Consider the following 16,861-nt stretch of genomic DNA (forward strand, 5'->3'; position numbering starts at 1 on the left):
TCTATCAAAATGAGGGTGGTCCCAAAAAGGAGGGTTTTTTAAAATTGACTGTGTGTCGGTTTTAAAAGTGCTCCCCCCCTGGTCAACATATGAAATAACAAGTGTGTGTAAAAATGTGAAGTGCTTCCCCTCTGGCCAACATATGTGATAACAAGTGTGTGTAAGAAATTGAAATGCGATCCTTTTGGCCAAAAAAAAAATTAAAAAAAATGTATATAGAGACATACTGTAATAACGAAGTAAATAATGAAGATTAAAAACCAATTAAACAAAAAATTCAAAAAAATAATTAATTAAAAGCTTACCTTTTTACATTTGCATAGTATGTATATATATTAAGGGTGTAACGGTACACAAACATTTCGGTTCGGTACATACCTCAGTTTAGAGGTCACGGTTCGGTTCATTTTCGGTATAGTAAGAAAAAAACAAAATGTACATTTTCGGGTTATTTATTTACCAAAATTTGTAAACAATGGCTTTATCCTTTTAACATAACAATAACATACATATACACACAGGGTTGATTGCCAGGGTTAATGCAGTCAATATATATCAAATAAAAACTAAATAAGATAAGGCTCAGAATTGGTTTCTTAACAAAACCTTTCTACATATAAAGTGCAACATTTCCACATATAAAGTGCAACATTAAACTGCTTCAAGTTGTTGCTCAGATGGAATAAAATGACAAAACTTTTCTTCTACATACAAAAAGTGCAACATTAAACACATTCAAGTCAACTCAGCCCCAGATTAACTTTTCTCTCCCCCCAGCCTTTAACCCTGGTGACTTTCGCTTGTATTCGTCACTAAATACACATTTCTTTTTTACTTTTTAGTGCTTAGCTCATATATATTTTTAACCATTTTAATTTGTATATTAGAAAATTGTTCAACATGTTACTGAACATTCTTATGTAATTGGTACAGAACATAATAACTAATTTTGTATTTATTTTATTTGTGTTACTTTTACAATAATAATAAGGCAGGGATTGAAATAATAATGTATTATTACTTATATTATTATCATTTATAATGTTGTCATCCTTTTATAGTGTTTTTTTCCCAAACATAGCTTGTTAAGACTTCACTGTTTGGGTTTGAATGTTTCCTCTCAAAGAAGCAAAGATGATGCTAATCAACCTTTTTGTTATCCTTTTTTCTCCCAGATGAAAATCGAGAAAGAACCGAACCATTAAGCAGAATCGAAAATGGAATCGGATTCGAAAACATGTGATCAATCCCTGACGGAGAAGCACATTAAGATTGTGGAATGGCCGAGTCAGCCTCAATCCCATAGATTAGGGCTGGGCGATATGGCCTTTTTTTAATACCTCGATATTTTTAGGCCATGTCACGATGCACGAAATATATCTACATATTTTGCCTTAGCCTTGAATGAACACTTGATGCATATAATCACAGCAGTATGATGATTCTATGTGTCTACATTAAAACATTCTTCTTCATACTGCCTCAATATATGCTCATTTTAAACTTTCATGCAGAGAGGGAAATCACAACTAAGTCAATTTACCAAAAGTGTATTTATTAAACAGTTATTAAGCAGTGGCACAAACATTCATGTCATTTCAAAACAGAAAGTGCAAGATTGTCAGAGACATTTTAAAACAAGCTATTAGTGCACTTTTGTGCATGATGTCACTAAGATGACATATCAAAACACTAAATTAAAGTGCACTTTTTGTACAGAACTGTCACAGTGTGTTGGTGACGAACCCCAAGATGCAGAGATGACGGCAGGCATTGAGCGAAAAAACATGATTTAATTTAGCACTATAGCAAAAAAACAAACAAAAGGGTAACAACAAAAGGCGCGCACAAGGCGGAGAACAAACTTGGCTATGAACTAAAATAGCACAAATGCTAACTGTGGACAAGAAACAAAAACACTTACTGTGACACAAAGCAACTATGACATGAGCAGAGTGAACAAAAGTAGACAGAGCTACAACGACAAGTATTATGACAGGTAGTAGTGACAACAAGTATTAGCGACAATGACAATGACAATAATCCAGCACTGACTGGAGGGAAAGGCAGGTTTAAATAGCAGCTGGCTGATTGACACCAGGTGTGGCCAGGTACCAATCAGCCACAGCTGAGGGGACACAGCACGCAGGAAGACAAACAGGAAACAGAACCAAAACAAGAGCGCTGACAGGAAATACTACACACACACACAGAGGAAAAACTAAAACACAACCAAACTGTCAGGGGCAAGCCTGACACAGAACGCCACTACAATAGTTTAAAACAAATAAAGTGCACTTTTGTGCATGATGTCACACAAGATATTTCAGTAACTGTCAAGTAAAAATGAGCTGCATAATAGGAAATCAAATAGTGTATGTCCTTAGCTATGTGGTAGGTTCCTGCGGACGTTATCTCCTTCTGTTGTTGACTATTTTTTTTCATACGGTGTTGATGTGGAAATGGTTGCCTCGGCATTTTGTTGGTGTGACACCGAACGGAGATGTTGACATGCGGAGTTTCAAGCACTCTTCATTCTCTAGCGGGTGACTTTTCAAATGATGCTACAAATTAGCAGTAATGCTACTTTTTGTAGCAACGCTTTTGCCCCTCACTTGACAAATTACGGTTGTCTTCTTCGACATATTCCCACTTGAAGCCAAACCACCGCCAGACGATGGACCCCGTGCTGTTTTTCTTGGGAATTAATTTTTCCTTCATTCGTTACCAGATTCGCACTTTCTTTCTCTTGTATTACTACTCGCACCACAGCTAACGTTACCCATGCCGCTACCTCTCTGCTCCGAAAGGGCGTATACGTATGTGACGTATGTAAGAAGGTGCGCTTGTTTTATGTCTCTGTGAGAAGCAGAGACAAGAAGTATAATGTAGTGTAATGCCCGCAGCTAAAAGCAACTGCGTGAGAACGTATACTCCAATATCACGATATAGTCATTTTCTATATCGCACAGAGACAAACCCGTGATATATCGAGTATATCGATATATCGCCCAGCCCTACCATAGATCAGAGTTTTTTAACATTGACTGACATGAGGTGCATAACATTATAAACTCTTGGAACAACTACCAAGTGTGCCATAACTTGTTCTGTTGTAGAAACAGGTGAATCATTCATTCTGTACCTTCTGCCATCTAGTTGGAGATAATTTAAAGGGGAACATTATCACCAGACCTATGTAAGGGTCAATATATACCTTGATGTTGCAGAAAAAAGACCATATATTTTTTTAAGCGATTTCCGAACTCTAAATGGGTGAATTTTGACGAATTAAACGCCTTTCTAATATTCGCTCTCAGAGCGGTGACGTCACATCGGGAAGCAATCCGCCATTTTCTCAAACACCGAGTCAAATCAGCTCTGTTATTTTCCGTTTTTTCGACAGTTTTCCGTACCTTGGAGACATCATGCCTCGTCGGTGTGTTGTCGGAGGGTGTAACAACACGAACAGGGATGGATTCAAGTTGCACCAGTGGCCCAAAGATGCGAAAGTGGCAAGAAATTGGACATTTGTTCCGCACACTTTACCGACGAAAGCTATGCTACGACAGAGATGGCAAGAATGTGTGGATATCCTGCGACACTCAAAGCAGATGCATTTCCAACGATAAAGTCAAAGAAATCGGCCGCCAGACCCCCATTGAATCTGCCGGAGTGTGTGAGCAATTCAGGGACAAAGGACCTCGGTAGCACGGCAAGCAATGGCGGCAGTTTGTTCCCGCAGACGAGCGAGCTAAACCCCCTGGATGTCTTGGCTCACACCGTCCCTTATGCCACCGAAGATGATCAAGAGAAGAATATAGACCCTAGATTCCCTGGCCTGCTGACATCAACTCCAAAACTGGACAGATCAGCTTTCAGGAAAAGAGAGCGGATGAGTTAAAGTTAAAGTTAAAGTACCAATGATTGTCACACACACACTAGGTGTGGCGAAATTATTCTCTGCATTTGACCCATCACCCTTGATCACCCCCTGGGAGGTGAGGGGAGCAGTGGGCAGCAGCGGTGGCTGCGCCCGGGAATCATTTTGGTGATTTAACCCCCAATTCCAACCCTTGATGCTGAGTGCCAAGCAGGGAGGTAATGGGTCCCATTTTTATAGTCTTTGGTATGACTCGGCCGGGGTTTGAACTCCCAACCTACCGATCTCAGGACGGACACTCTAACCACTAGGCCACTGAGTAGGTGTATGAGGGTATGTCTACAGAATATATTAATTGATGACATTTGGGCTGTCTGCACTCTCAAAGTGCATGTTGTTGCCAAATGTATTTCATATGCTGTAAACCTAGTTCATAGTTGTTAGTTTCCTTTAATGCCAAACAAACACATACCAATCGTCTGTTAGAAGGCGATCGCCGAATTCGTCCTCGCTTTCTCCCGTGTCGCTGGCTGTAATGTCGTTTTTGTCGGTTTCGCTTGCATTCGGTTCAAACCGATATGGCTCAATAGCTTCAGTTTCTTCTTCAATTTCGTTTTCGCTACCTGCCTCCACACTACAACCATCCGTTTCAATACATGCGTAATCTGTTGAATGGCTTAAGCCGCTGAAATCCGAGTCTGAATCCGAGCTAATGTCGCTATAGCTTGCTGTTCTATGCGCCATGTTTGTTTGTGTTGGCATCACTATGTGACGTCACAGGAAAATGGACGGGTGTATATAACGATGGTTAAAATCAGGCACTTTGAAGCTTTTTTTTAGGGATATTGCTGGGTAAAATTTTGAAAAAAACTTCGAAAAATAAAATAAGCCACTGGGAACTGATTTTTAATGGTTATAACCCTTCTGAAATTGTGATAATGTTCCCCTTTAATTGTTCTGCCTGTAACTCTACATCATAGATAGATGAACAAAAGACATTATTTCTGGTAAATAAATGACCATTTCTAGTCCTGATGGCTTCATCTGAAGTGTGGAAGAGTAGTTAGGAAGCAGTTCCAAAGAAAATCAGTAGAGGGAGCTGAAAGTTGAGTTGCAAAGCACCAGACTCAACATTTGGAGAGCATCTGCCAAGAGGAGTAGACTAAAGTGGACTAAGGTTCCTCCTGAGAGATACAAGAGCTCTGCTTGCCAACAAGAGTTCTCCAGCAAGTACTAAGTCATGTATTGCCTGGGGATCAAATATTCATTTCACATCATCCAAAACACATACATTTAAAATCTTGAATGTTTCTGTTGATTTTCTGTCTTTGTTAAAATTTAGCCTGCCAAAAGAAATATTCTGATGTATTTTAACCTCTCCTAAGGGATGAGTAGATACCATAATGGCACTGATAAACGGTGCAGGCAGACAAAACGCATAGCTATTGGCGTGTGAAATGAGGCAAAAATTAGGTACCATTGAGTAGGGCTGCAAACTGTCCCTTGAAAAATGGAATTGTCCCGTTTTTAGAAACAAAAGTACGCGTCTTGTATTGAACAGTCAAGTGTTAACATGGAATGAACATTGAGGTGTTAAATATCGCAATAACCTAACCGCAAGAGGGCTGAGTTTTTTTTGAGAGATGTCCGATATTATCGGTCGATAAATGCTTTAAAATGTAATATCGGAAATTATCGGTATCGGTTTCAAAACGTAAAATTTATGACTTTTTAAAAAGCCGCGGTACGGAGTGGTACACGGACGTAGGGAGAAGTACAGAGCGCCAATAAACCTTAAAGGCACTGCCTTTGCGTGCCGGCCCAATCACGTAATACCTACGTCTTTTCACACACACAAGTGAATGCAAATGCATACTTGGTCAATAGCCATACAGGTCACACTGAGGGTGGCCGTATAAACAACTTTAACACTGTTACAAATATGCACCACACTGTGAACCCACACCAAACAAGAATGACAAACACATTTGGGGAGAACATTCGCACCGTAACACAACATAAACACAACAGAACAAATACCCAGAACCCCTTGCAGCACTAACTCTTCCGGGATGCTACAATACAAACCCCCCCACCCCCAACTCAAACTCCTCATGCTCTCTCAGGGAGAGCGTGTCCCAAATTCCAAGCTGCTGTTTTGAGGCATGTTAAAAAAAAATAATGCACTTTGTGACTTCAATAATAAATATGGCAGTGCCATGTTGGCATTGTTTTCCATAACTTGAGTTGATTTATTTTGGAAAATCTTGTTACATTGTTTAATGCATCCAGCGGGGCATCACAACAAAATTAGGCATAATAATGTGTTAATTCCACGACTGTATATATCGGTATCAGTTGATATCGGAATCGATAATTAAGAGTTGGACAATATCGGAATATCGGCAAAAAAGCCATTATCGGTCATCTCTAAAAAAAAAAGTGCCTTGGCTCAAAAAAGGTTGAAAAACACTGGGTTAGGGTAACCCCATACCTGCCAACTTTTGAAATAAGAAAAACCTAGTAGCCAGGGTCATTATTAACTTTCTGTCCAAGCTTGTATAATCTACTGCCTTGTTCAATTGTAAAAAATATTCTGTGCCTAAAATTCACATTTCTATCACAATTATCATACTGTAAACATGGTAAGCTAACTTCATTAAAATTAATAGTCCTGTCAATAGCATGGAATTACAATTCAAATGTAGTTTTTTTTGTAAGCCTTTCAAAAGAATTCAAAATATGAAAAATTAATGAAAATTAATTTAAGCCATCAGACACTTGAAAAGTGGCACATCACATCTCTAATGTAATCATTTTAACTTTTCAACAGAAATAGCACTGCAAAAATATTAAGGACATACTGTATTTTGGTAGTTATGCTGTCAACATTTAACAAGATTTCTTCAACTTGGACTTGAAAGCATAAATAGTATAAACACTTTTAACAGTATAACAGTACTAAACAATTCCAATAGATAACATTGGTGTCATTACCTTTTTGTGGCTAAAATCCAAATTTAGCAACGGCATTAGACTTGTGTTTTTTTGTCCCAACGTGGTCTTTTACATCGCTAATTCCTCCGTGTCCGATCGAAAAATCTTGTCTGCACAAGGTGCAATTCGCGTAGTTTTCACCCTTTTTGGAACGGATAATTATTCCTGGATAGGCTTTTGAATATTCTTCACGGAATGACTGCAGTTTTCTTTTCGGTTTAAGACTCGTTTGCGATTTTTCTCCGGCTGATTCCATGATCGTTCGCTCGTTTGGAAACAATGGCAACTGGTGCCTCGTGCTTGGCAGTGGTGCTATAAATAGCCTCGCGCATGGCATTCGGAATGGCTCGATGGAAGTTACGGGAAGCAGTGTCGATTGTCATTGTTGTTACGCGATTTCGTGAATAAAACTTGAAAAAAAAAAAAAAAAAATTAATTAATGAAAAACCGTATTTTTTATCACTGCAACCGTAACCCGGAATAGGTAGATGAAAACCGTACTAATTACGGGAAAACCGTAGTAGTTGGCAGGTATGTAACCCTAACCGGTATATTGTACAACCCCACTTCCTTCTTTTAAGTACCGTTTCAAAATGACCCATTTGGCACCTGTATCGGATCACACAAAAACGATACCGTGCCCTACTCCAAAAGAGCTTTTTATCATGGAAACAAAATCAGCATTAATAATTGTAATCTTGCATCAAACTTGATGGTGAGGCTCATGAGGGCGGGAAGAAACTGAAGGTCCAAATTGAAAACTTTTTCACTACTTTTGTGAACATAGCGAGACCCTAAATAGGATTGTGAAGACTTTGGCATTCGAAAAAAAGAATATTTGACCTACATCGACTGAAAGTTTCATATTAGGTGCAAATATTTGAAAAAGAGAGTGCACATGCGGTCACAACCTTCTGACATCTGCATTGTGACGGTGAGGAAAGCTACTTGTCAGGAGCTGACAGAAGTCAAGCAGCAAAAGTTGAGCGTCTTTGCTTGCCACAAACAAACTCTGCGGTTGAAACTTGCAGCTTGTAAGCGACAGAAGACAGTGAACTGATGCTTACATGACTTCATTTTCTCAACACTTTGAGTGCCGCTGAATGGCACAGGAAGCTGACACAGGAACGGCTGCCCGTTGCAGTTTCCCGCCTTGCTTCCTTCCTTTCCTGGCTCCCTCTCTCCTGCCAACACTACCTGACATAACGCTGTGTGTGTGTGTGTGTGTGTGGGTGTGCGTGTGTGCAGGGACACCACACCCACATCGTGTTACTTCATGCACAACACAATAATGAGGAATGTTACCCTACTTGTACCACTCACGCGTCGCCACACTGGTGAAGTCATCATAATAATCAATGTTGAAAACACCACTTTCATCAAAAGCTCATGGAGAGAATGCCGAGAGTGTGCAAGACAGTAATCAGAGCAAAGGGTGGCTATTTTGAAGAAACTAGAATATAAAACATGTTTATTTCACCTCTTTTTGTTAAGTACATAATTCCACATGTGTTCATTCATAGATTTGATGTGACAATCTACAATGTAAATAGTCATGAAAATAAAGAAAACGCTTTAAATGAGGAGAAGGTGTGTCCAAACTTTTGGCCTGTACTGTATATACAAACATAAAACATTTTAATAATACTAATGTGCATTTGTTTGCATATACAGTTTTGTGATTTAACCTCTTAAGGCCCAAGCTGTTTGTTTACATGCTTTTTTATTTTATTTCTCTTTGCTATTTGGGCTTATTGGACCCTAATTAGAATAAAAACTAAGAATCATCTTTCGATATGATGTACTTAGTCCATAAGTACACAACCGTGTACTTCATGTTTAGTGACATGCTAATTCTTATTTTTACACTTTTTTTCTTTCAAATTCCATTGTATGTTATACTCTTCTGACACCACCAGATGGCAGTATAAGTGTCCACATAAGAGGCCATAAGACCCCAATTCAGTAGTGTACACAATTTTGGAAATAAGAGCTAAAAGGTGCAGTCCACGCATGTGGCCACTAAGGCCTTTAGAGCAGGGGTGTCAAACTCAAATACAGAGTGGGCCAAAATGTAAAACTGAACAAAGCCGCGGGCCAAGGTTGAACAAATTAACCTTTTTAATAGGGACCCAAACAAGTTTTGCATTAAATATTGAACAAGCAAGGCTTATATAACTTTATAGTGACATACAAAATCGAGTTTGAAATAATAATTAAAAAATATCAATGGCATATCAAATACAATTTAAATAAAAATTGAATGCCTCTTTTCTATTTGCAGCCTTCTGAGGTAAATATCAACATTAACTTTTTCCACAGGCTAATAAATTTTAAAATAAAATAATGAATAAAACAACCATTCAGGACTTTAAACTGCTCAGTTTGCAACACGCTGATCTGCTCTGATGTGCCCAAGCCAGACACCTGCCATCTTTTCTTGGATGCTAGTTCATTAATGTCGGGGGGCTCAGGCTTTGAGCTGAGGCAACCTTCATTATCGAACAAAGGTGTTCCTCAGTCATTATATCTCGTATTCCACAGTCTTGGGGGCGTGCCTTACAGGCACTGCTTTTAACGTCCTCTACGAGCTGTCGTCACGTCCGCTTTTCATCCCTTCTAACAATGTGCCCGCCCAGTCACAAGATATGAGCGGCCTCTGTACGCACACACGTGAATGCAACGCATACTTCATCAACAGCGATACAGGATACACTGAGAGTGGCCGTATAAGCAACTTTAACATTGTTAGAAATATACGCCACACTGTGAATCCACACCAAACAACAATGACAAACACATTTTGGGAGAACATCCGCACCTTAACACAACATAAACACAACAGAACAAATACCCAGAACCCTTTGCAGCACTAACTCTTCTGGGACGCTACAAAATACACCCCCCCCCCCCCCCCCCTCCCGCTACCCCCGACGATTTTCGGGAGGTGCACTGAAATATGGGAGTCTCCTGGGAGGGTTCGCAAGTATGAGAATTAATTGGCGGGCCAGCTCTAGTGTTAATTTGATATCGCCTCAAGGGCCAAGCAAGGGCCAGAGTTTGACACCCATGCTTTAAAGGTTTTTAAAGGAAATATTGTGTATATTTAGTATGGCAGTTTTTCTCAAATAGTGGGGTACAAATCCCCACTTCAAAAAGCCGTGCCCTACAAAACGTGCTCATAGCAGCCATTAATCTTGACTTGCTCATTTTGAATAAAAATGCAAAATTATCATAAAATTGTTTTATTAATTTTGTTTTGCAGGTTAAAGTGTTTTTTTATATTGCGCTCCTGCGTTAATCCTGTTAATGTTTTTGTTTTCTTTGATGTTAATTAGGATACAATGTTATGCAGAGGTGTACTTACAACAATTTTATAGACAAATTATACTATTTATCACAGTGGAGGACATGAAATGCTTTCTTCCTCATACTTAACATAACATATTTGAGAAGCACTGGTTTATAGTAGAAGAGAAACAAATGTGGCTCAGTTTTTGTCGATCAAAAGCAGATTTATAAAAAATAAAGAAGGAAAGAAAACCTATTGAATGAGAAGTTGTGTCCAAACTTTTGGCCTGTACTGTAGGTATTAAAATATGGCACCATTTAATTTTACGTGAATTGGTACCCGGTAGTACTGACAAAAAATGGTTGGTACCTATTAAAATACCAAATTTGGTAGACCAACCTGAGAGGTACCTGTCAGCACAAGGAACATGTTCATACAAAATAAAGTTCCCCCGACCTCTGATGCAAGAAAAATTTCCGGCATGAAGTCATCAAAAAGAGTGCTTGGCTCAAGTAATAGTGTTCCTGCGGTCATCTCCAGTGCCGAAGAGGAACTGTTAATACTTTCGGAATCCAATTGAAAACATGGCAATCTTATGGGAAAGTATTTAAAAGGTGAAGGCGACAACAAAGAAAAGCTCCAGGAGTAAAAGGGAGGGTTGGTAGAAGAGCAGGCAGGTCAAACATGCCGAGCAGTGGCCGCTAAATATCACTCTAAATAGACAGTTACTAGTATTTATTTTTGATATTCTGTAACATTTATAACAAACCCTTTATTCATTAAATCAAAACTACTGACATAGTGAATTTGCAAACAGCTAATATTATACATAATGCAAACTAAAGTTTGCAACCCAAGAATATACAACAATTCTTCTCAACAAAAGAGGAGAAATATAATCTCAGAGAAAAATGTAATTTAAAACATTATCGGTTGGTATCGGAATCGGTAATTAAAGAGTTGGACAATATCGGAATATCTGCAAAAAAGCCTAGTTTAAATGTAACTTAGATATTGGGTTTCACTATGTAAAAGCGCTTTGAGTCACTAGAGAAAAGCGCTATATAACAGTGACGTGCGGTTACTGGAGGCAGGTGAGGCACCTGCCATCATGGAAAGAAAGAAAATGTAAAAAGAAAAAAAAAAAATTAAATTGTTATATGTATTCAGTGATTATACTATAAAGTTATTTTCCATTTAACTTCACCAGTTTTAGATTATTTGTATTCAAAATCGCTGAATTTTTACATTTGCCGTTCAAATACTGAGAAGAGACGGTGTGGTGATCAGCAGCCAGTTGAGGCACGTCACTCAGTTGTGCCTCAACATGGATTGCGCAATGACTCGGCTAACTGCTGGTCTGCTGTGCAATGAGACCGTATTGCTATATGAACTATATTATACATTTCCATAGTTTAGTTAGCTGAGGTATATAATGTACAGTGTATTTTGTCAACAACTGTATGTGTGTAACGTATCTCTTGTGCTGAGCAATCATAAAACTGCTGCGAAGACGCACTGTGTGAGGCTCGCAGTAATCCCGCCTCCTGGCACCCCCGCCGCAGAATGCACCCCCCGACGGGAGCGCCACACCAACCAAAGCCCACACCCAAACCCTCCACGTGCAAGACCGAATCCACCCAAAAAAAGTCACTTAACAAGAAGCCAAAAAGTGCAAAAACAACAACGACTGCAGGGACACAACATTAGGTACACCTGCAGACTGCAGCAAGGATTTCATATTTAATTCATTCACAACTCCTCCAACACGAACACCACTGTTCCCGCACTTATAAGTAAAGGTAAGACCATAATAACATTTTTTTTTATTAAATGTGCTTTTTTGTGTGCTACAGTTTGTATGTGTAAAGTTAAAGTTTAGTTAAAGTACCAATGATTGTCACACATACACTAGGTGTGGTGAAATTTGTCCTCTGCATTCGACCCATCCCTTCATCACCCCCTGGGAGGTGAGGGGAGCAGTGGGCAGCAGCGGCGCCTCGCCCCGGGAATAATTTTTGGTGATTTAACCCCCAATTCCAAGCCTTGATGCTGAGTGCCAAGCAGGGAAGAATGCTGGTATGAGCTTTTAAACATAACCCGTTAACTGCTGCCAATCAAATGGTGAACAAGATACTCTTTAGGGTTCATATGTTGTGAAGTCAGTGCCTCACCAGCCATCAACCTCACTGCACGTCACTGCTATATAAATATAATTCACTTCTACTGTTACCAAGTAGCATTATTTTAGTCTTACTGAGATTCAAAGATTGTCTGTTTTTGTCAAACCGTCTTTTTACTTTGTTAATTTCTTCTGTTATTATTTGTATTAGTGTTCTCTCCTGAACAAAATGCTGTTGTGTCGTCTGCAAATAATACTGACTTGAAATTATTCAGCCGGGGACCCTACTTTCCCCTTTTAACCTGAGAATAATGATTAAAAATAGTTTAAACTGGGGGTCAGCAACCCGCGGCTCTAGAGCCACATGCGGCTCTTGAGAGGCGCACTGGTGGCTCCACGCAGCTTTTTCAAAACATTTTTGGAAATGGGTAAAAAAAATGGGGTGAAAAATATATTTTTTGTTGTAATATGATTTCTGTATGAGGACAAACACGACACAACCCTTCCTAACTGTTTAATATGTGTGTGTTCATTCTGCACTGGTGAGAGTATTTGGCGAGCGCCGCTTTGTCCTACTAATTTCAGCGGCCCTTGAACTCACCGTTGTGTGGACCGTGACTCGACAGTTTGTTTACATCTACAACTTTCTCCGACGCTGCCACAGAAAGACGTGTTTTATGCCACTCCTTCTTTGTCTCATTTTGTCCACCAAGCGTTTTATGCTGTGTGTGAATGCACAATGAGCTTTGTTGATATTATTGACTTGTTATGGAGTGCTAATCAGGCATATTTGGTCACTGCATGACTGCAAGCTAATCGATGCTAACATGCTATTTATCATTATGCCTCGTTTGTAGGTATATTTGAGCTAATTTAATTTCCGTTACTTATGTCCTCTTGTCTATTTAGTTTCTTTTTCCATGTTTCATGACACATTATCTGTGTGTAATAATATTGGCTGCATTTCTGATAGTTGTTTGTGTGCCATGTTGTTCTAGACCACAGCAAACAATAGCCAGCTTGCAAAGATTGTAATAAATCCACAAGAAGAAGACAGCCTGCCGTTTCTTTTAAAGGCCTACTGAAACCCACGCAGTCTGATAGTTTATATATCAATGATGAAATCTTAACATTGCAACACATGCCAATACGGCAGGTTTAGCTTACTAAAGCGCAATTTTAAATTTTGCGCGAAATATCCTGCTGAAAACGTCTCGGTATGATGACGTCTGCGCGTGACGTCACGGGTTGTAGAGGACATTTTGGGACAGCATGGTGGCCAGCTATTAAGTTGTCTGTTTTCATCGCAAAATTCCACAGTATTCTGGACATCTGTGTTGGTGAATCTTTTGCAATTTGTTCAATGAACAACGGAGACAGCAAAGAAGAAAGCTGTAGGTGGGAAGCGGTGTATTGCGGCAGGTGACATTTGTCATGTAAAATTCTGACTTTTATCACAATATTGCCCATTTTTTGTGTTGTTCTTGTGAAAAAGTGACATTTTTTGAGTAAAATGATGACTTTTGTCATAATTTTGCCAAGTAAAATTCCAATCATTATTATAATATTGCCAAAATGTTAAAGTTTTCTTATAAAATTGTGACTTTTGTCAAGTAAGATGACGACTCTTTTCATAAAATTGCCCAAATTTAAAGTTTTTCTTGTAAAATTGCGACAGTTATTGAGTAAAATTCCAACTTTTATCATAATATTGCACAAATGTTCAGTTTTTCTTGTAACATTTTGACTTGCGTTGAGTAAAATGACGACTTTTATTACAATACTGCCAACATTCTAACTTTTCTTGTGAAATTGTGACCTTTTTCTTATGAAATTGTGACCTTTTTCTTGTGAAATTGGGTCTCATATTTTTTCTGTTTCTGTAATATTGTAATATTTTCTTGTAAAATTATGACTTTTTTATGTAAAATGGTTACTTTTTAATGCAAAATGATGACATATGTCATATAAAATTCTGACTTCTATCCCAATATTGCCATTTTTTTTGGTTGTTCAAGTAAAATAGTGACATTTTTCGAGTATGTATTTACTTTGCCAAGTACAATTCCGATTATTATAACATTGCCAAAATTTTAAAAGTTTTCTTATAAAATTGTGACTTTTGTCGAGTAAAATGACGACTCTTTTCATAAAATTGCCAAAATGTTAAGCTTTTCTTGTAAAATTGCGACTGTTATTGAGTAAAATTCCAACTTTTATCATAATATTGCACAAATGTTCAGTGAAGTGCCGGATGACGCACCCCCGCCGTAGAATGCACCACTTGACTGGTGTGCCGGATAACACAGCCGGTGTTTCATTGTTTACATTCCCGAAAGATGACAGTGTTTCATTGTTTACATTCCTGAAAGATGACAGTCAAGCTTTACCATTAGCCTGTGGAGAACTGGGACAACAGAGACTCTTACCAGGAGGACTTTGAGTTGGATACGCAGACGCGGTACCGTGAGTACGCATGCAGCTGCGGCTTCCAAACATTTGATCGCTTGCCCGTACGTGCGTGCCGCTATGCGCATGTCACGTACGTAACTTTGGGGACTTTGGGGAAATATATGTGCTGTATGAACTTTGGGGAGGTGAACGGTACTTTGGGCTGTGGGATTGAGTGTGTTGTGCAGGTGTTTGAGTTGTATTGGCGAGTTATATGGACGGGAGGGGGGAGGTGTTTGTTATGCGGGATTAATTTGTGGCATATTAAATATAAGCCTGGTTGTGTTGTGGCTAATAGAGTATATATATGTCTTGTGTTTATTTACTGTTTTAGTCATTCCCAGCTGAATATCAGGTCCCACCCGCCTCTCACAGCATCTTCCCTATCTGAATCGCTCCCACTGCCCTCTAGTCCTTCACTCTCACTTTCCTCATCCACGAATCTTTCATCCTCGCTCAAATTAACGGGGAAATCGTCGCTTTCTCGGTCCGAATCGCTCTCGCTGCTGGTGGCCATGATTGTAAACAATGTGCAGATCCACAACCTGTGACGTCACGCGCATATAGTCTGCTACTTCCGGTACAGGCAAGGCTTTTTTTATCAGCGACCAAAAGTTGCGAACTTTATCGTCGATGTTCTCTTTCAGCAAAAATATGGCAATATCGCAAAATGATCAAGTATGACACATAGAATGGACCTGCTATCCCCGTTTAAATAAGAAAATGGCATTTCAGTAGGCCTTTAACTTGGACGCACACATCTATACCTTTTGCCATTCTAAGACAGTCATTTCCAAGAGTCATCTCACCCTCTGAGGAGTTTTCCTAATGTTTTCCAATGTTGTAAAAATGTGTCGCATAAATATTACATTTCAACATTTCTGTCAACGAAGATTTGCATCAGCCTGCGACACACTGTCATTTTGATAGTAGGCTAATATAGCTAATTAGACACTTACATCATGCCTTGCCTTCATTATAACACTTAAATAAGTCTTTTAATTTTTTGCGGCTCCAGACAGATGACTTTTTTGTATTTTTGGTCCAATACGGCTCTTTCAACATTTTGGGTTGCCAAACCCTGCTTTAAACAAACGATACAAGCCACCCGTTGGATATCAATACTCAGGCAGATAGGAACACATGAATACAAAAAAATGAATATTGAAAAACATGTCGGGACAATGACGGTGTAGTCTTTTTAAATACGTGTCGTGGATTAATTTCCACACTTAAGTCTTTTTTTAAACACGCGTGGGGGATTATATTCACACTCCTGCCATTTCAATGTATACAAAACTTCTACTCACCATTTCTGTGGCGTTCCTGTTGTTTGTGTGGCCGCTGTCCGGCGACAAGCTACATTTACAAGCAGCTTTTTAAAAAAAAAACAAAACTGCCCCGGCAACAGGAAATAGTTCAGTAACCTTGTCGAATTTCCGCTCTCGTCGTTTCTTCTTGTCGTGTTTCTTTCACTTTATTCGCGCTGTCACTCGCCACACTCAACACTTTAATGTTCACGAGGTGCGTTCAGGTAACCTCCGGAAATGAGCCCTTCTCGAATGGAATGGACCGCGCAGGCGGGGGCGGACCGAGACAAATATCGATAGTTTTGGCACGTAGAATCGTAATGATATCGATATATTTCAGTTATCTTTTTTTATTTGTTTGTGTTATTACATTGTTGACATTGCTATACGTTTATACTAAAAGAAAATAGCAGTTTTTGTTTTTCTTTACTTTGTTTTGCACTTTCGACTATTAATTGTTTAATACACTGAAATACTGTATTTTCCCCATGCATCCAACCATTTTCTACCCCCATCTTTACACATATGTACGTTTGTCTGTCGAAAATATGTGTCTGGTGTTTAATTCTGCTTATAATCATCATCATCTGATGACTTGTTTGCGGATGACTCGGCCCTGCTGGTATCAGACAAGGACAAGTCACAGCTGGAGAAAATCCTCAGTGCTGAACTCTGTAGAACATGTACCTGGCTCGCTGACAACAAGCTATCTATACACTTGGGTAAAACGGAATCCATCCTGTTTGGGTCCCACATCAACCTTAAGAAAGTCAATGACTTCACTATAAAAGTGGGTGACATTGTTA

The 16,861-nt window shown here is 39.1% G+C and overlaps 1 protein-coding gene across 2 annotated transcripts in view; it reads right to left on the reverse strand.

The window, feature by feature from the left end:
* The window catches only part of vamp5 (vesicle-associated membrane protein 5), a 21,520-nt gene extending 5,228 nt beyond the window's left edge, over nucleotides 1-16,292 (reverse strand). The window contains exon 1 of one of the 2 annotated variants that reach the window (XM_061985765.2): nucleotides 16,056-16,292. In XM_061985765.2, the coding sequence (XP_061841749.1) occupies nucleotides 16,056-16,058 (3 nt within the window). In that variant the 5' untranslated portion in view covers nucleotides 16,059-16,292. The remainder of the gene's footprint in view (nucleotides 1-16,055) is intronic. The other variant, XM_061985766.2, reaches the window with a different exon arrangement.
* Between the last annotated feature and the right edge of the window lie 569 nt (nucleotides 16,293-16,861).

Source organism: Nerophis lumbriciformis, linkage group LG12 (genome assembly GCF_033978685.3).
Source record: "Nerophis lumbriciformis linkage group LG12, RoL_Nlum_v2.1, whole genome shotgun sequence".
Lineage (NCBI taxonomy): Eukaryota > Metazoa > Chordata > Actinopteri > Syngnathiformes > Syngnathidae > Nerophis > Nerophis lumbriciformis.